At 41.3% G+C, this 20,102-nt stretch overlaps 2 protein-coding genes across 2 annotated transcripts in view; one reads left to right on the top strand and one right to left on the bottom strand.

Moving 5' to 3' along the window:
* CPXM2 (carboxypeptidase X, M14 family member 2) overlaps positions 1 to 20,102 on the top strand; it is a 141,951-nt gene that overhangs the window by 57,180 nt on the left and 64,669 nt on the right. The gene's annotated exons all lie outside the window — the stretch shown is intronic.
* On the bottom strand, positions 18,085 to 18,538 carry LOC119510244 (vacuolar ATPase assembly integral membrane protein VMA21). The gene has a single exon (XM_037804454.1). It carries the CDS (start codon positions 18,490 to 18,492, stop codon positions 18,187 to 18,189), a length of 306 nt encoding a protein of 101 aa, XP_037660382.1. The 5' UTR covers positions 18,493 to 18,538; the 3' UTR covers positions 18,085 to 18,186.

Genomic DNA, 20,102 nt, shown 5'->3' on the forward strand with positions numbered 1-20,102 from the left:
ATGCTCTTTACGTATGTATCCATTCATTCATCGCCACATTTATTGAGTACTCTATACTGAGCTCTAGGGATACAAAGGCAAGCAATATGTGGCCCTGCCTTTGGGGAACTCTCAGTCAGTGGAAAAATCCAGTTTATTTACAGTCCATCGGAGTTCTACAAGATATGTTCTGACCTGGAGTGGGGATAGAAGACCTGTCATCAGGCATGTGATGCAAATGGAAAGGGTGGTGTGGGGAGGTCAGAGGCTTAGCCAAGGTCCTGCAACTTGTTTGTATGAAGTTGAAAATAAAATCTAAGATTCTGGTTTTAATGATTTTTCAAATAATTCATGCTATTTGAAAGGAGTAAAACAATTGTTTTTAATGATATTGCATAGTTTATATTTTTCACTAATATAAATTATGTTTCCCTATTGCATGGCAATTTAGTTAAATGCCAGTATGCTAATAAAAACCAACCTTTTATTTTTCTCTAATGTCAGAAAATGTATTACATTTATTAGTGTTAAAGTTATAACCAATGTGCTGATTGACTGAAAAGTTAATTATTCTGCATGAGGTGAATAATGCTTCTGATGACTTGAAAGAAGTACAGAAATTTAAAGTAACCAAATGTTTTTCATTTTAACCATTTAATAAGCGCAGCGGTTCTCGTCGTCCTGTCTGTAAATTTGTCCTTACAGTGAGGCAGCCATTTGGTGGATGAGTTTGTAAGGTGAGGGCTGAGGAAAGCTTGCCTAGCTGGCTGAAGTTTTGGGAAGCATTTAGGCTAATGAGTGGAAGATGGATGGAGCTTCTGCGGTGAGCCGGGCGGTGAGCCAGGCTTTGTGCCCAGGAGGACAAAGGTGAAGGGGATCCTCCCCAGCTGTCGGAAGCTGGTGTCCTATTTGGCAATGGAAAGTCTTAACAGAGGTTCTGGGCGTGGGCTTCTCTTTTGACAATTCTGATGGCCAAGGAGGAGGGCTGATAAGGTTCCAAAGTCAGAAGGAAGACAAGGCCAAGGAAAGGTGTACTTCTGCCTCCCCCTTTCTCCTGAGAAGAGGAGCACTTCACAGCCTAGAGGGGAGGGTGAGAGGAGGTGAGAGAAGACAGTAAAGTGAGGGGGGAAGGTGATTGTGGATGGGCAGGTCTGTGAGGAGGCATGAGGGATCAAGGGATCGGTGGGGTGTGGGGCTGATGCAGGTAGAGGGGCTCACCTTGAAAGGAGAGGCTCCCGGTTCTTAAAGGCGAAGGGAAGGGCGGGAAGTGCAGAGGTGGGTCAGAGCCTTCGCGCCAGATGCTTTCATATTTGTATTGAGGTGGGAGGGGGGTCTTTGCAGACAGCAGACGTGGCAGCTTTGGGGTGGGGGCCTTGTGAGATCTGGAAAAGCCGTGTTGAGAACTAGGCCCTGGAAGTCCCTCTCAGCTACGGGCAGGCACTAGGAGGATCGTAACTGTCCCATGTGGTGCTCTGTGCACTTTCTCCACGAGGACGTGGTAGAGTTGACCCAAGTTGGGGAACAGGAAGGCAGTTGCAGCAGGAGGAGGTCAAGGGGCAAGGGTGCCATGGGTGAGGGGGGAGCACAGGCTGCCCGGGGAGTGCAGGAGTATGGGGGTAAGGGCCAGGGCTGGAAGGGAAGGAGTTCAAGCCAGAGGGCTGACTCCCTGAGGGCACAGGGCAGGCTCAAGGAGCCCGCCAGGAAGATAGGGCTTGGGGAGCATTGGCCTGTTTCAGGGTTCCAGGGAAGGGGTGCAGGGCCGGGGCCAGGAGCTCGGGAAGTGTGCCCCGCAGTCCCTGGGAGCAGCAGTCAGAGGCAGGCAGGCTGGCACTTCATAAATCATTTGCTTGTCTCCTTGGATGGGTGTGGATGTGGTTTCGGAATATGTCATGAGACATCTCTTTGCTTATTGGTGCAATGAAAGGTTTGGCACCTGTTGGGGGGCTGGGGAGTGAGACATTTCCAAACTCCTTTTTAACCTCTTTGAAAACTGGCAGTGTTTGAACTGCAGAGTTTGGCATGAAATGGAGGGTTTTTAATGTAAACATCTCTAAGTTCAACTAGAAGGCCGGGCGTGCAAATATTTCTCCATTTTATCTTAAATTTCAACATTGCAGGGTACTGCATTATTCTTTATAATTAAATAAAGATCTCACTTACGGCTGTGTGGCTCATACTTGGTTTGCTGGGTGTCGGTGACTCAGGAATGAGCTTTGGGATGGTAAAAGCCCTGAAGTGGAAACTTTCAAGCTGGTTTCTGGGGGATGAAGCTGCCACCCTGCTTTGTTCAAGCATCCTGTCTGTGGGCTGTGACTCCCTAGGCAACTCTCCAGCTTAGGGGCATCTCACCCTTTCTCTCGCCCCACACTTTCCTGGTGGGGAGGAAAGCCTCCCCTGGTTAGCTCACATAATATCCCCATCTCTTGTCCCACAAGGCCTTAGGAGGACAGGCTCCCTGCTCCTTGTCTGACTTCATTCCCTTTGCTCATTGCACGCCTGGCTCTTGAGCTTCCTCTCCGTTCTGCAGATACACCAGGCGGGCTCCTGCCTCAGGGACTTTGCACTCGACACTCCATCTATTTACACGTTTGTGCGTGCACTGGAAGCAGCTCCCAGGGAGCAGGCAGGGCCTGGCTTTCATTTGCCTCCGAGTCCCCAGTGCCCAGCTCAGGGCTGATTCTCCAGCTGCCGCCTCCGGCTCTGACTTGCAGAAGCTCTTGTCATTCACAACCGCTCACATTGTCACTTCCTGACCTTCTTTTCTCTGGAGGCTGCACAGCCCCTCAACCCACAGTCTGCCCAGAGGAGGCATCTCTTAAGCCCATAAACCACTGAAAGGAAACATGCCATCCCTGCAGAGATGGAGCCCAGGTGTCACCTTGGCTGACCTTCCTTCTTAGATGACAGTCCTCGCCTGGGTGTCCAAAGTGGATCAGGGCACAGAGGCCGGAGTGGGACTGTGGAATTCCAGGCCTGTCTGGTTGCACGTCTTTGGGCGTGTTTCTGAGCCTTTGCATGCCACAGGTTTTTTGGTCTGTAAATGGGTTAAATGAGCTAATACATATTTGGAATTAAATATATCTCAAGAGGGTCTTTGGCTGTAGTGGGTGCTTTGAAAGGGTCTGGTGTCCCCACTGTTGCCTGTAGGGTGTTCCTTCTTGTGTGGAGGGACCTGCTCACATCTCAGCGCCCCCCAAACCTTCTTCTCTCCAGCCAACCTGGAGCACACTCTACCTGCCGGATCGCTCGGACTCGGGTCTTGGCTCTCGCTGGCCCTGGCTGCCCTCCGTGTGGTCTCAGGGTTGGTGACCGGGAGGCAGCTGCCACCAGCACGGAGTAGCTGGGTGCTGAGGGCACTCACCTCACCCTTCCAGGCCTCAGTTTCCTGATCTTCAAGAAGAGGAGAAGGCAAGCTCAGTGTGGCTTGTGCCTATCCAGCGGGACGCAGATGGAGGGCATCGAACGCCTTCCAGACACACAGCAGATGCTCCATCAGTGGCAGCTGCGTTTACTAAGCGGGGCCCCATCTCACCGTCGCCCCCCAGCCCCTTGAGTAAAGTCTGGCCCTATTCCGGACCTCCAGTGCTTTCTGAGGGCACCCGTGAAAAGCTTCATCGCAGAATCACGTTGCCTCTGGGAAGCAGCAAGTCTGACATTTTGTGCAAACACTCCTGGGACACGTCTGTGTTGCATCTGAATAAACCTGGTTAGCAGGAGAATTCTTTAAATAAGAACTCACTGAGTCTGTGAAGCAGTTCCTGCTCAGCCCTTAGCTCATGTTATCTGGGGGGCTCTCCCGTGGTCCTGCCGGGGCTCACCTTTCCTGCCCCCGTGTACGTGTACGGATGAGGAGGCTCAGGTTCGGTACACGCTGTGCTTCTGGTGGAAGTTCCTGTCCTCCCCCCTCCCTCCCACGTCGCCCTCTCCACGCTGCCCTCCTGCTCTTGCTTGTCCGAGGGTAGACCCTCCATGAGCTGTGGAGCTTCCTGAGGCTAGGGTCCAAGGGGCTTGGCCTGGGCACCCCCAGAGTGGGCTTGTCCTCCAAACACAGCAGGCCTGAGCCTGCAGCCCCCAGACTTTTAGGGGCCCAAGAAAGGGTTTAATTTCTTTTAAAATCAGGAGAAATGAAAGAGAACTTTTAGGATGGAGAAAAGGTTTGAATACATAATGTGTTTGTCTTTATGCCAACACTGCTGTAAACCATATTTTTTAAATATTTACTTTAGAGAAGGAGGAGGCTGTGCTAAGGAGAACAATGCCTCCCTGCCCCCCCCAAAGATGTCCAGTCCTGCTCCCCGGAACCTGTGAGCATGTTTGGTTAGGTGACGAAGGGGAATAAAGTTGCAGGAGGAAGGAAGATTGCTAATCTGCTGATTTAGAGATTGGGAGATTATTCTGGATTATCCGGTGGGTCCAGTGTGATCGCACGGGTCCTTAAGTGTGGACGGGGGAGGCAGAAGAGGAAACCAGAGACTCGTGCCACTGTTGCTGGCTTTGAGGGGGGAGGAAGGGGCCACGAGCAAGGAATGCAGGCGGCTCCTGGAAGCTGGGAAAGGAGAGCTGTGTTGGGCCTTGGACCCTCAGAACTGTAGGGTAATAAACCACTAAGCTTGCGGTGATTGGTTACCGCAGCAGGAGGACACTATACAGGGCCTGTGACAGTTCCTCTGTGGCGGGGCTCCCTGGCCCTGTTTGCTCTTTGCTGCAGCCAGGGTGTTATATTATATATATTATAACTGAACAGAAGCTGGGCCAGCCTTCTCCTCTGCATTCTGTAGAATTCACATGAACCATTTCTTTGGTTCCTTTTTTTTTTTTTTTTTCTGGCCTCTCCAGGAACTAACTAGTTCAGCTTTGGGGAACTTTCAATACTTTACTTCTACTTTATGTTCTCTGTGCTGGGGCTTCTTAACTAGGAACTGCCTCAACTTTTACTCAAATTTATTGTGACTTAGATCCAAATGTGGCATTTCCCCCCTCTTTCCCTGGTAGATTTTTTTTTTTTTTACTGGATGTAATGGAAAATAGACAGTATTTCTATGTTTATAACTTACCCTCCTCTGGTCTTCTTTCTCTAAAATCCATGGAAACCAGTCCAAAGTGAAAATCCAATAATTCAGTGAGTTGATTTTTCGCAATGTCTGACATTTGGCGGCACCAAGAATTGGGTAAAAACATTCAACTCTGTGATTATAGTTCCAGGAAAGAGAGAGAGAGAATGAGAATGAGTCTTCTCTGTCATGCCCTTGAAGGCTTGTGGGGGCCCACACCTTACTATGGACAGAAGAGAAAACTTTGTCTTTTCATATTGTTTCAAAGCTGCTGAAGGCAAGTTTAGACCCCTCGGGGACAGTGACATTGCCCAGAGTAGAGATCCGGCCACAGGCCTGCTAAGCTGCTGCAGGGAAAGAGGGGGGAAATGCCACATTTGGATCTAAGTCACAATAAATTTGAGTAAAAGTTGAGGCAGTTCCTAGTTAAGCTGTCGAGAAGGTGACGGGCCGGAGGAGGAAGGACGTCCGCACTGTCCCACAGAGAACGGACCTGAAAACCAGGGGAGCTTTCTGGGCTGTTCTTCCCCTGAGTGTAAAGGATCTGAGAATGCTCACCCCTCTTTCGTGTTGAGATGGACAATACCTCGCTGCCTGTTTGTCTGACTGGGGGAGATTTGCTCGGAGGTGGGGGGAGAAAGGGACCTGGCGAGAAGACCCAGTGCTGTGAGACTCTGTGTGGCAAATCTCCAATGGGAGCCTTCACTCACCCTAGGTCACCCCAAAATTACTTCTTTGAATGCGATTTTTTTTCTTTTTAATCTCTTTCTTGTCATTTTGCATATGGTATTTTTGGAGTACAATTTTTTTTGAATTTTGGTATGATTAGCATAATTAGTCTCTTAAGGGTTCTGGGATTTATGCCATACTTAGAGAGGCTTTGCCCCTTCTAAAGATATTTATTGGTTTTCCCTGTATTTTCTTCTAGTGTTTTTATGATATCAATTTTTACACTTAAATCTTTGAGCCGTCTGGAGTTTACATTGATATAGGATGGGGTATATGTAGTGGATAAACCCTTTTTTCCCCTTAATTAGTCATCGGGATGTCCCAGCATTATTCATTACATGACCCATGTTTGCTCCAACTGAAGTGCCACCCACATCATATTCTAAATTCCTGTTTATCTTGGATTTATTTCTGCACATATTATTCTGACTCTATGATCAGTGTTTATGTGCCAGTACCACACTGCTAGTTATTGTAGCATGTGCTGTTTTCATATGTTCTAGACCTGATTCTCCATATTGCTCTTTTCTAGAGTTTCTTGGCCATTTTTGCCATATATATTTTTTTCACAGGAACTTTACAATCGGGTCCTAATTTTTCTTAAAAAAAAAAAGAAATAATTTCTGTTGACATGGTGGGGGGGGGGTTGCCTTAACTTGACAGATTAAATGAGGGAGAATTGGCCTGTCTGATTGCAGAATATTCCTGTATGAGAGCATGGGGTCGGCTTTTCCATTTGTTTTGATATTCCTTGGTAACTCATGGTACTGTTTTATCATTTTTAACAAGTTGTTCTTAAAAAGTTGCTTTTTTACCAGATGGATCTTATTTATTTCTTAAATCTACCCCTGGGTGTTGTATCTCTTTCAGTCCTTTTTTGTTGCTTTTGTAAACCTGGTCTTTTATTATTCCAATTTTTTTTTATATATGAAGTCTATATTATGCATATGAATTTTGTACTCAGTCACCTTATGTGATTCTTTTTGTTTATGATAGTTTTCCAGTAGATTCTCTTGATTTTTTAAATGTGAAAACATAATCTACAAATAATGATAATTTTACCTCCTATCCACTTTTTAATGCCTGTAATTTTTCTCCTGTGTAATTCTCCTATTACAATGCAATCAAAGTGAAATAAAAGTGGTGATAGTGAACATTGTGTCTTGTCTCTGATATTAAAAGAAGTCCTTCTAGTATTTTCCCTTTACATGATGCTGACTTTGAGGTTGAAAGAGAGATATTTTATTCTGGTAAGGAAGTATTCACCAATTCTGATTATATTAACTTTTAAATTAGGAATGGGCATTGATGTCTATCAAATGCCTTTTCGGCATGTCTGGAGATGTTCCTGTGATTTTTCTTCCTAGAGCTGTTAATTCAATTTATTTCTTTTTTGTAAGCTATCTCTGCATAACCCATTTGGTTAGGTGTATTGCCCTTTTAACTTGCTGCTGGATTCTGTTGGCTAGTATTTTTTAACTATTTATTTTTAAGTAATTATAGATTCACAGGAAGTTGCAAAGATAGTATAGAGAGGTCCGTGTGCCCTTCATCCAGTTTTTTCCTCCTCTCCAACATTTGGTCTTGTCACTCTTTTCCATTTTAGTTGTTCTAATAAGTGGGTAGTCATGTCTCATCCCCGTCTTAATTTCTCTCATGGCTAGTGATGATGAACATCTTTTCATGTGCTTATTTGTCATGTGTATATCCTCTTTGGTGAAATATCTCATCATGTCTTTCGTCTATGTTCTAATTGGATTGTTTGATTTTTTACTGTTGAGTTTTGAGAGTTCTTTTGTCAGAAATGTGCAAAGATTTTCTCCCACTCTGTGGTTTGTCTTTTCATCCTCTTCACATTGACTTCCCATTGGCTTCACAGAGCAAAAGTTTTAAAATTTGATAAAGTCCAGTTTATTGATCTTTTTTTGTTAATTAGCGTCATGTCTATGAACTCTTCGCCAAGCCCTAGATTCCAAACATTTTCTCCAATATTAGCTTCTGAAAGTTTTATGGTTTTACATTTTTACATTAAAATCTGTGATTCATATGTTGAGTCTTCCAATCCATGAACATGGAATATCTCCCCATTTATTTAGATCTCTTTTTATCTCTTTCATCAGTTTTTAATAGTTTGTCACATACAAGTCCTGTACATATTTTGTTAAAGTTACACCTGTGTATTTTTTTACGCAATTTCGAATGGTATTGTTTGGTACTGTTTTATTTAGGATTTTTTCATTAGTTATCATACGTGACATTAGGCTAAAGTTTTCCTTTTTGTTTGCAATCTTTGTTGGTTTTTTGGTGTCAGATCTTCCAAACAAGGGAAGATTTTCTTTATTGTCTATGCTCTGCATGAATACACCTAGGCGTGGAATATCAGGGCAGCAAGTGGAGTGCACTCTGATAACTTTCTCTCTTTATGTTTTGGTAATCAGATCTGCTCAGATTTTCTGTCTCTTCTGGAGTCAATTTTGATAAATTCTATTGTAGAAAATTTTCATTTTCAAATATATTTGTATCAGATTTGGCAAAATGGTCTCTATGATTCTTTTAATTTCTTCTGATCAGTGATTATTTTTTATTTGTCTTATTTTGGGTATTTGGGCCCTTCTCCCTTTTACTTCATTAGCTTACCTAATGACTTATCTATTTTTCTTTTTCTTTTTAAGAACAAGCAGCCCTTGGAATTACTTTTTAGTTCTGCTGCTTTTCTGTTTTTTAATTCATTAATTTCTCTTTTTTAAATCAATTCTTTTGCTTTCTTTATGTTTATTTATTGCTCTATTGATTTCTTGAGTTGAATACATGGTTGATTTTTTCTCTCTCTCTTGTTTGGTAATATAAATATGTAAAGTTATGACATTTCCTCTGAATACTGCTTTGGCCATATACCATCAGTTCTGATATATTGCAGTTTAATTATCATTTGTTTCGTAGTATTCTGTAATTTTATTTTGATTTCCTTTTTGATCAAAAACTGTTTGAGAGACTGATCTAAATTTCCTGAGGCAGGGAATTCCTGTATTTTTGATTTTATACATTTCTCAGTGCATCAGAGAATGTTATCTTTACTTTGTAATTTCTTGATGTTTTGAAAGTTTCCGTTGGGGCCCAAAAGAGTGAATGATGCATAAGGGCTCAGATAGAAAGACATTTTTATTTTCTGAGTACAGAACTTGATGTATATTAGTACCTCTGCTACTTCATTTATTAGTTTTCATATCTTTTAATTGTCCTTCTCCTTCCTCAGCTATTAAGAGCACACTAATAACATCAGGGTAACCTGCTCCTGAGTGAATTTGGTAAGTTGCTTAAACTTCCTGTGCTCAGTAGAATCTTCTAGCAGAGAGGCCAGTTACCTGCCAAGTGTTACATCCTGTGGCCCCGGAGAAGCAGTAGAGCATCACAGTTAAGAACTTTGCTACTTACCGTGTGACCCACAGTGAGCTACATGACTGTGTGCTTCGGTTTCCTTATCTGTAAAATGAGAGCAGTAATAGTATTTACCACATAGTGTTGTTGTGATGATTAATGAAGTAAACAAGGAGAATGGTTAGAACTGGGTCTGACACGTCGTAAACATCCTGTGGGTGTCCGTGGTACACGCTCACCATCCTGACTGCAGGAGCAAGATGAAGCCAGGTGGGGAAAGTGTAGCAGAGAAGATGCCCACACGAGACGTGGCTGGAAAGACGAGCTCCTCTTGAGGGGCGCAGGGGAAGCTATGGAGCCCCTCTCACCCAATAGAGCTGTTTCTGCAGTAACATACCAGGCCTTAAAAACCTCACATTCTGCAAAGCTGTGCATTAAAAACAGTAGAGCTTATTTGTGCAGACCTCATAAAACCCAAGCAACTTGGGAGCCAGAAGACTATCAAAACTGAAAACAGTCCTAATAAAAATAGGAGCACAGTGTGTTAGTGTCCTATGGCTGCCATAACAAAGTACCACAATCTTGTTGACATTTCTGGAGGCTAGTGATCTGGAATCAAGGTGTCAGTAGGGCCAGCCTCCCTCTGAAAGTTCTAGGGGAGGATCCTTTCTCGCTTCCTCCAGCTTCCGGTGGTTGACCAGTAACCCTGGGCATCCCTTGACTGACAGCTGCAGCACTTCAGTCTCTGCCTCTGTCGTCCTGCTCCCCTGGGTGTCTTCTGCCTGTCTTATAGGGTCAGCAGCCCATTCTGCTCCAGTAGACCTCATTCTCACTTAGCTAATTCCATCTGCAACAACTCTATTTCCAAACAAAGTCACAACACAGGTACTGGAGTTAGAGCTTCAACATATCTTTTTGGGGCACACAATTCAATTTATAACAAACAGTAGAAGACATGTTAAATCCTAATAAGTAAATAAATATTCAAGGTCATAAGGGTCATTTAACAAAAATGTGAAGATAGCTTAGGATGTTCGAGGCTGCTACTTTATATCGCTGGATGCAAAGTCAGAGGGGCATCATCACTGGAGGACAAGGGGGCAGGTCAGCAGCTGCAAACTTTGAATGGAATGTTGTGATGGGGAGATGAAAGCTCTGGCTCATTGCTTTGTGTTCGTTTCTTTTGCACAAAGATCATAAATAGTCATGCAGCAAACACTTTCAAGGCAGAGAACTTGGCCAGACTGAGCCGAGGGGAAGAACGTGGGGAGATGAGCCTGTGAACATGCCTCCTTCCTCTGTGGTTTTTTGCATGCAGCTGAGTTAGTGTGTTTTCCATTGGGCTGCTCTTCCTTGGTGGGGCCAACCATTAGCTTTGGCCTTATACTGGCATTATTGCCCACCCCCAGCCCCCCATGGGTAAATAGAACACACACTGTGTGTCCTGGCAGCAAAGAGCATCTGGTGTAAGAGGCTGACATGAGGTCCAGCCAGTGGATTCTCCATATGTGGAAGTCCATCTTGGACCGTGGTTGAGGCATCATTTAGGTCCATCAGATGAAAGCTGTCCCCTCGGAATCCTCTACCCAGAAGCTTTTGGTCTTTCTGGAATTTCTAGTAAGTGTCCAGCCATCTCAGCAGAAATTTCCAAAAGCTACCATGCCCAATAATTTTGTTTTGAGAGAAAAGGAGACTTTGAAAAGGAAAAAGAAGTGGTTCTTCTAGTGCATGTTCTTTGGGGATTGGCCTGGCTCTCCCACAGGCACTGGCAAAGTGGCAGTCAGGGGAGGCCTGAGGCCCCTCCCCAGTGTCATTCAGGGCTGGAAGACGTCATGTTTCATTATGAAAACAATCGTGAGGAAAATGACCACCAGAGGTTGAGCTACTGAAGTGGCGAGTGCTTTGCATGTGTCAGCTCAGTTCCTTACAGAATCTGTGTAACCTGTTGTTTGAGATGAGAAGACTGCAACTCGAGTTAGGTAAGTTGCCAGTGGTAGCATGGTTGGTACATGGCAGAGTGGGTTTTGAGCCAGTTCAGCCGACTCAAATGTCCCTGGTGTTGGGAGGATCCATCCAGCATCACAAGTTGTCGAGGTGCAGCTTTCATGGTGTGGCTTTTACTCCACTGATAGCATCTTTCATGCCTGGTAGGAAACTTGCTGTTTTCTATCAAGACCTCTCTCTCTTTTTGGGGTTGCCTTTTCTTGCTATGCTAACTTCAATCCAGATTAAGGGAGAAGTTGAGCCTGTGATTTTTCTAAGCATTTAAATAAAAATTTGCTAAGTTTCATAGAATTCATTATTTTTCTTCTTTTAAAATAACCTTCAGATCTCCAGTTTTTGTTTAAAGTCCATCTAAAAAATAACATTAGCTTGGCCAACAGAGTGGTCAGTTGGCAGTACGTTCAGAACACAAGGCGGGCAATGGGAAGTTAAAAGCAAAACCACTTTCCAGTTCTGCTCATTAAATTCCACTTTCTCCCCAGAGTAACAGTAAAATGTGAACTCTTAAAAGAAAAAAGGCAAAAACAAATCTTCTCTTTAGTCCTACTTTAGATTTTTAACTGAGACATAAATTGGCCCCAATTTTTGGTGCATTGGAGGAAAATGACTGGTATGTGTGGAAAATTGAGGAAGTGTCAGAGGAGAAAAGCAAGAAAGAGAAAGGGGGTGAAATATGGGGCTTACTTTTTAGTTAGCAAATCGTATGTAGTTTTAGAAGTCAAATGGCACTAAAAGGATCATTATTAAATTAAATAGTAGCCCCTTATCTCTACCCTTCAGTCTTAATTCCTGGTCTCTCAAGGCAACCACTTGCAAACTCTGTTAGTTGTTTCTTCTATTTTATTTTTAAAAAATATCTGTATTTCTGAACAACATGCTTTTAGTTCTCTTTCTTGATTCTTTTAGATTAGTTATGGTCTAGTGATATTCTATTGGGTAAAGTGAGAATTTAAGTCCCCTACTAACCTTCCCCCAACAGGCACACATAATTCATAATCTCATTCTCTCATTTTCTCTGTCTGCTTCTGTCTCTTTCCTCCCATCCTCTCAGAGAACTTATGTTACCAGTTTTGGTTAAATCAGTATTTTGCATCATAGTCATTGTTTATTATTTATACCTGAGACACAGTGTACTATAAGTACATTCCCATTAATGTAAATTATTTGCTTTCCCTGGAGTTAATAACTATTTTTTAAAGCATTTGCTTTGTTTAGCAATTATCTATAGAGCTGAGTCACATGGTGTAGTACGCAAGGAAATTCTATTTCCTTTTCTGTGTGACTTTTTGCCTTTTTTGAAGGTCATAGTCACTTCTTTTTTATGGGTTGCTTGTTTTCTTATGTGCCTCTCATCAATTTATTCCAAAGCCTTCTGATAGATCTGAAAAATCGCCCCTGTATACCAGGTATACAAGCAGTTGTCTCTTTCATTTCCTTCCTGGAGATATCCCTCCTGGAGCCATTTTGCTTTTGCTGAAAACTGATATTTCTTTTCTTTTTTTTTTGTTCTCTAGGCCTATAATATAACTGTTGTCCCTTTACTATTACCCTTGAATTCTCTTCTCCTCTGTTCCTGAATTATATTCTGTGTTTCTTAGATTCCCACATCTTTCTCTCTGTTTTTTAAAATATATTTTGGTGGTGCATATATTCTGGAAATGGGGCTTAGAAGAAAACATTTTGATTCCTTTAATGTCTGAGAATGCATTTTTGTTGACCTTGCCATTGACTGGTAGTTTGAAAATAATTTTCTCTTGGAATTTTTAACAGCTTTATTGGGATATAATTAAAATACCATGCATTTAAAGTTTACCATGCAGTGATTTTTAGTTTATTCACAAAGTTGTGCAATAATCAACTCAATCAATTTTAGAACATTTAGAATAATAATCAACCCAATCAATTTCTAAAAAGAAACCCTCAGCATTTTGAAGAATTTTTCCATTGCTGTTTTACCTTTCATGTTACCCTCTAGAGGTCTGAGGATGGTCATACTTCCAAAGCTTTGCTTTTTTTTTTTTTCAATAGAGTTTTTAGGATTATTTCTATATCCCTTGTGCTAAAAACCTGACAACATTGAGCCTTGTTTTACCTGGCACCTGATGGGATGTTAGGATATGGAAACTCCTATTTGTCAGTTATGGCAAATTCTATTATTTTATCATCATCATCATCATCATCATCAATCTCACCTCCATTTTCTCTTGCTTATGTTTTTGGAATTCTTATTATTTGCCTATTAAATATCTTATATTGTTGCTTCTTTCAAGCTTAAGATGAAATACTTGTCCAATCGCCGCCTAGTTACTTCCCATTTGTTCTTCACCTCTTAGCTCAAACACCACCTCTCCAGGAACACCATCCCAAACAGCTCTAGAGGTCTCACCCCCTTACAAACACACCTTATATCTCCTTTGAATGCTCACCACAATTGCAGTTTAGTAACTAATTGTATAATTAATTATGTAATCTCTGTCTTCCCCTGGAGACTATAAGTTCCCTGTGGCCAGGGGCCAGTTTTGCTTTGCAGTTACTGTATCCCAAGGACCTGGCACACTGCATCTTACCCGGTATTGACAGGTATTTTGTGAGTGAATGAAAAAAATGTGGCTTTTCTCTGCAAACAAGGCTTGCGTTGAAGTCTGCACTGGCTAGAAAGAAAAGTTTTGGTAAGCAGAAGAACAGTGTTAACCTTGTGTGGAAGCTGTCTGCAACATTCAAGAAATAAACTACCTACAAATATTTTGGAAAAACAAATTATATTAATTGAACAGCTGTTTGCTCATGCGTCAGGCAACTGGGCCACAACCTGTGCATGTAAAGCTGTTCTTAGCCACCACGTTTAACGTGGGTCAGGTATCTGTTGCTGAATCCTTCTTGTTCTATTTATCGTTCATTAAGCTTAGGCATGTAAATGGGAGAATGCTGAAGAAGCTTGTATTATCTAATATCCATCCTGGTGTTTAAAACATCACAAGCTCCCCAAAACTCTGTGTTGGTTTCATTGCCAATGATTTTTATCCCTTCCTCAAAATAATTTTGAGCAAATCAAATGGAGAATTACCATCTGTTATTTGAATTGGTTAGATTGAGATTTCTTAACCTCAGCACTATTGACATTTTGGGCTAGATACTTCCTTGCTGTGAGAGTCTGTCCTGTTCATTTTATTTTATTTTATTTTTTTTTTTTTTTTTAGCATTATGAACGCTTTTTTAATGACAACAGATGGCAATTTTATACAAATTACAGGCTAGAGCATAACAAATACAAAATCCATTCAGATAATGTTTAGAAAAGCATTGTTTACAAAGGTAAATCTGATTCAAGTGGCTAAAGAACTCAAGCCCCCCATTTTGATAATTACACATGGCTTCAAACGTGGCGCATCTAAATCCTTCTCCTAGTCAGGGCGCTATTCAGTACTACAGCATAGTCAACAACTCTAGTGATTTAGTTTCTAACACTTTTAGCATTGATGTCAAGAGAACATCTCGTAACAGGTTCACTAGGCAAAACTCAAAGGAGAATGTGTGAACGTTCTTTGCAAATTGTAAGGTGCTGTGCAGATGTTGTTAGCTATTGCTATTATTACTGTTCAGTGAGATTTCACTGAACTCGGGAAAAAGGAAGACTAGTCCGTATAACTGACAAATATGACTTATAGAACATCTCAAAAGGAACGCAGATATTAAGTACACGCAGCATCAAAACAGCAAGGAAAGGTTGGCCAGAAGTGATGTTAAGTAGAGGAATTCTGGACCATTTTAATGACTATATAAAAGATAAGCTAGTCATAGATTACATGTAATATTTAGCATTAGATTCCCAAAGTCTCTGAAAATAATTTATTTCTTAAGGTGATCCTTTGCCCCTGCAAAAAGGAAAAAGAAATCTTGACAAGTTATTAATGTGCTGCTTCAGCCCAGCTCTTGTAAATTTATCTTGAATTGAAGAGTCAAGTCTGAATACAGTCGTACTACTTTGTGGAATACACAGAGGACTCGACAGCAGAGACGTCTGCTGCTGACCTAAGACCAGCAAATAACTCTCTGCTATAGCTAAAACATTTACAAAACAGGCCTGGTAACAGTGTACAACTGCACTTGAGCATAAATAAAACAACAGACATGAACTTGTCTGTAGGCAGGAAATACACAGCAGATAAATTTAAAATATAATTTAAATCCTTTGTTTCATGTACCTTCAGCTTTAATCTTTCTTTGGGTATGCCTTGTTTGTTTAGCTGTTTTTACTGGTCCCCTTGGGTAACCTAGCTGTATATGTAAAATTTATATGAAATTGGAAAATAAATGGGAAAGAAGTCAATCAGTTGTTTCTTTCGGCAAGGCTGATGAGATTTTTATGATGAAAACATTCTATTTCAATTATTACTATGTATTTCTGTTAGAGTCCCATGAGGCCTGACAACGGGTATTAATGGGAGGTTGAGATTTCATCAGAAACCATTCAAAACCGGATTCTACTATTACATACAAAATGACATCCATTTGAAGAGCTAATGACATCAGATGCATTCCACAGTAGACATTTTGTTTTTCAGCACAATGGGGAAGAAGGATTACATTTTGGACAGGCAAAATGGGAAGTGAGGAAAGTGGTGTGTTACAGTAAATGGTGTTAAATCAGTAGCATGTACTGAAACTTCAGGTTACATTTCCTAACTAAGGTTATCCCTTACAATCGGCTGGAAAATAAAAGTGAATATATTCCTTACTTAAAACACTGATAAGGGCTCAAACTGTAGCTTTCCTTTCTATACATCATGAAATATGTACATCATGCAAGAGGAAACCAGTGAAACACCTTGAAAAATAAATCTATTTGTCAAATACCACGTTATTTAATATAATTAAGACTAGCAGCAAACTAACTGGTTTGAAAATAAGCCTATTTTGTAATAACTCTAAATATCTACCCTAGTATATGATTCTAACTTTAAAACACTTGGTACTTTTTACCAAGAGGAAATAACAACTGCTTTTGCATGTATCCCTGGTTTAAATACTTGCAGAAAAATACCTACAGCATTTTCTACTCAGCAAATGTCTGAAACCAAACAAAATATTACAACACTGGACATCAGTATTTTACAAATAGAATATAACATGCCAAATGTATAAGAAAAACCTTGGTGTTATACAAAAAAAAAAATTAGATGGACAACAATTTTAAGTACGACAAGGCATCTAAACAGAGGACCGTTTAGAAATCTACCACACAATACCCAGATTCAAACATCATTATATTAAAATTGCAGCCTTTTTAAAAAACACTTTACTTTTAGAATAACTGCTTTAAGGAGACATTTAAACTGTAGATAACATTTAACAATAAGCAAGAATAAAAAATGTTCCTACAATAATCATACTCATCTTTTATTTTTCTCAACAATTAAACAAACACAAATGCCTACTTGGCTTTTATGCCTAATCATTTTTCCCTTCTGTTAGTCCAGTTCTGCAATCTTAAAAATGATAAGGATGAACAAATAAATGGGTAATGGAAAACACTTAGGCAAGGGCCACTGTACTAAGATTATTAATAACAGGAAGTTTGAATAATGAGATGTCTAGTTACAAGATTAAGGTAGAGAGTGCTTCTTAAGAAAATGTCAAAGTAATCACTTGTCTGAAAATTGCAAATAGCTGTCAGGTAAAGCTGGCAGAATTTGAACTTAAACCGAAGTGCTAGTGTACAATGAACTAGCATTTCTGAAAATTGCAAGTAACTATAGGTAATGTTGGCAGAATTTGAACTTAAACCAAAGTGTTAGTGTTAATTAAACGGCCTTCAAAACTGCGCATGGGACATAAAATGAAATAGAGGTTCTCTACCTCTAGGCTGCAAAATTATGGGAAACTTTAACTTTCTTCATATTTTAATATGTATTTTTCCATTTTTTTTACAGTGAACATATATTATGGTTTTGTAATAGGAAAGAAAACAAACATTTTGGGGGGTTGTTTTTAGATTGCACACAATATGAACAAATGGCTGGAAAAAATACTAAGGATTCTAAAATAAAATCACAGGTTTTTGCTTTTTATTTCACCTGGAAAGGACCTTATCTGGGATAAAATTTAGTTCTGATTAATAAGACTACTACATCAGAAATCCCAAATGATGAAAATAATCTATTTTGAGGATTGTTTACACTCCCTAACTATGCAAAAATGAATTCACATTTAAATGCAAATTCCTATCACATATATTACAACAAAAAAAAACAGGAAAAATTAAGATTTTTAAATAGAGTTTACGCAGACCTTGTAATTACAGCCTAATGTCACTGATGAATGACAGAGCAAAGCATATCATTAACAAGTTGCTCTGAAAAGCACAAAGCTTGCCTGCGTAGGGCCTTTGGGGAGCAGGCTGACTGCCTGAGTGGTGAGCACCTGGCTTTGCTCTCTGTATCCTTAAGGAAACCGAGTCCTCTTAAATGAATGTAGATAATTTAGTTTAGCTTTCCCATTAAATAATGTAATGAAAGACTCCTACTGATTAGGGAATCACATTTCATGTGAAACTCGTTGGTGGCGTTCAGATTAATCCCAGTGTCTACAATTTAAGCAACTTTCCATGGGAAATAAAAACCAAAAATCTGGTGATCATGATAGTTAAGCAAAGTGTTCCAGCACAAAACGAAGCTTAGACTTCCTTCACTGTGTAGATTTCAATATCTCTAGAGGAGTGTCACTCAAAACCAACTCTAAGACAAAATGCTATAAAACAGTTTTTGTTGTAAAAATAATCAAATTCTTCCCAGAATTTTGTGTAACTAATTTCACAGACTTGTTGGTAACTAATTTAACTTTTCCATGTTCTTGTTTGCAAAGGAGATTGTTATAGTTAAAATTGATTATACAAACCATTGCATTAGAAGGCTCAACATTTGCACCAAACATGACTCCATAAGACTGATTTTAACATGTTCTTTCAATTTTTTATTCAAATTATCAGTGCCCCCAGAAGCATTTACCATTTCAAAAAGCAATTTAATGTTATCAAAAGGTAATATTCACTTTAATCCTGTTTGCCTTCCCGCCACTGCCGTGAGCCTTCATTCCAGGCCACGTACACAAAGAGGGCCAGCACCACGTGGACGGCAACCACTGCAACAATAGCAGCATAAAAATAGCTGTCCCTATTAGACATCCCCAAGGCGCCTTCAAATACGTAAGATTTAGTCGTGAAATATAACCCAATAGGAACAGTGATCATTAAAGCAGTGAAGAACAGGAGCGTCTTCAGGGTAGATGCTAATGAACTTTCAGTTCTGAACTCGGGCGGCTGCAGTGCGTTCAACGCCGCCTTATCAAAACGCTCCATGGCGTCGCCGCGCCCGCAGCAGGCGCTCGGCGGCGGCGGCAGCGGCGGCGGGCTCTGTCCTGTTCATTTTAGGATGTTTTGTACCATCCTTGGCCTCTACCCACTAGATGCCCTCTACCCCACCAGTTGTAGCATCCCACTCCTCAGTAATAACAATAAAAAATATTTCCAGAAATTTCCCAGTGTCCCCTGGGGTGCAAAACCACCCTTTTGAGAGCCTCTGCCTTAGATGCAGGTACAATGTCTCTTTCAAGTCAAATAAACCTGGAGATACTTGCCCAAGGCCTTGTTGACATGTGAGGGATGTTGACATTCCATAGTGCAGTGGCAGTGCACTTAAATGGTTGGCGGAGCCTTGGATTGGAATGGAAAAAGAGTTTTCAGAAGCCTTCTGCAGCTGGTACTTGACTTGTCAGTTTTCTTCAGGGGAAATATCAGACTCGCTATGGGTGAAAAACAATGCGCCTATTCCTAGAAGTTGACTTCCAACACCGTAGGACCTCCAGCTTCCCAGCGTGGGCTCATGCTCCCTGCCTCACTTTGACTTAGCAGGTTCCACATTTGGGGATCACTGAACTCTTAGTTACAGTTTTTGCATAGGACTTTTTGGCTGATGATTACAGAAGTGCACCTTGAAGGATACTGGGCATGTCCAGGAACCGAACGGCAGGGACAGAGGTGAGGCTCAGGCTCCTCCTGGGATCTGAGCACAGTTGGGACCCTCTCTGAAGGTCTCTTCTCTGTACTTTTCTGTTCTTCTGCTCTCCTCTCTCTGCAGACTGGCCTCTGCTTCTCCAGCCACATGATGGGAAGGGGGACTGCCATCAGGACCCAAGGTTTACAATTTATGGCTGCAGCTACCTCTTGGTCTCAAATCCAGAATCCCAGCGAACAGTGTTTTGGGTCAGGTGTCTAGTATAGGCCAATAAACTGTGGTCACAAGGTCAAGGGACTGTGATTGGCCTGGTTTCTGTCAGATGCTTTCCTTTAGGCCGGTCAGCTGGGCAGGGTCAGGCTGCAGAACAGATCTGCTCCAGTGGCCACATGTGGAGGCATCCATGTGGAAAGGCAACTTCCAGAAAATAAAAGGCCAAGCACACAAAATAAACATGTCCAGACAGGTATAATGGGAGAATATTGTATCTGCTGGAGCACTGCCATTTTGGCAGATCTTCAAACATTTGAGATTCTCATCTCTATTTATTGAAGTCAACCAGTGTTCTATATTGATTAACAGTCATTAGTAAAGTTCATTAAGATCTAGATTTCATGTTAGGTTTATGCTTTCAATGTTCACTTTCTTGAGGTCTGCAGATTGTTTTTTCTGACCATAAATCAGGAAGGGAGATTACTTGCAAGTGATTGAGAAGTGCTGGTTGTAGATTAAGATGTCAGCAATTTTGACTGAGAACAACGACCCATCAAGCAAAGCTGCAGTTGATTTATGTGCTGGTTTGAATGTATTATGCCCCCCAGAAAAATCCATATTCTTTGATGCAGTCTTGTGGGGCAGACAGAATAGTGGGGATTAAGTTGGAACGTTTGAATTAGGTTGTTTGCATGGAGATGTGCCCCACCCAGCTGTGGGTGGTGACTCTCGGTGGGATACT

This window comes from Choloepus didactylus, chromosome 15 (genome assembly GCF_015220235.1).
Source record: "Choloepus didactylus isolate mChoDid1 chromosome 15, mChoDid1.pri, whole genome shotgun sequence".
NCBI lineage: Eukaryota > Metazoa > Chordata > Mammalia > Pilosa > Megalonychidae > Choloepus > Choloepus didactylus.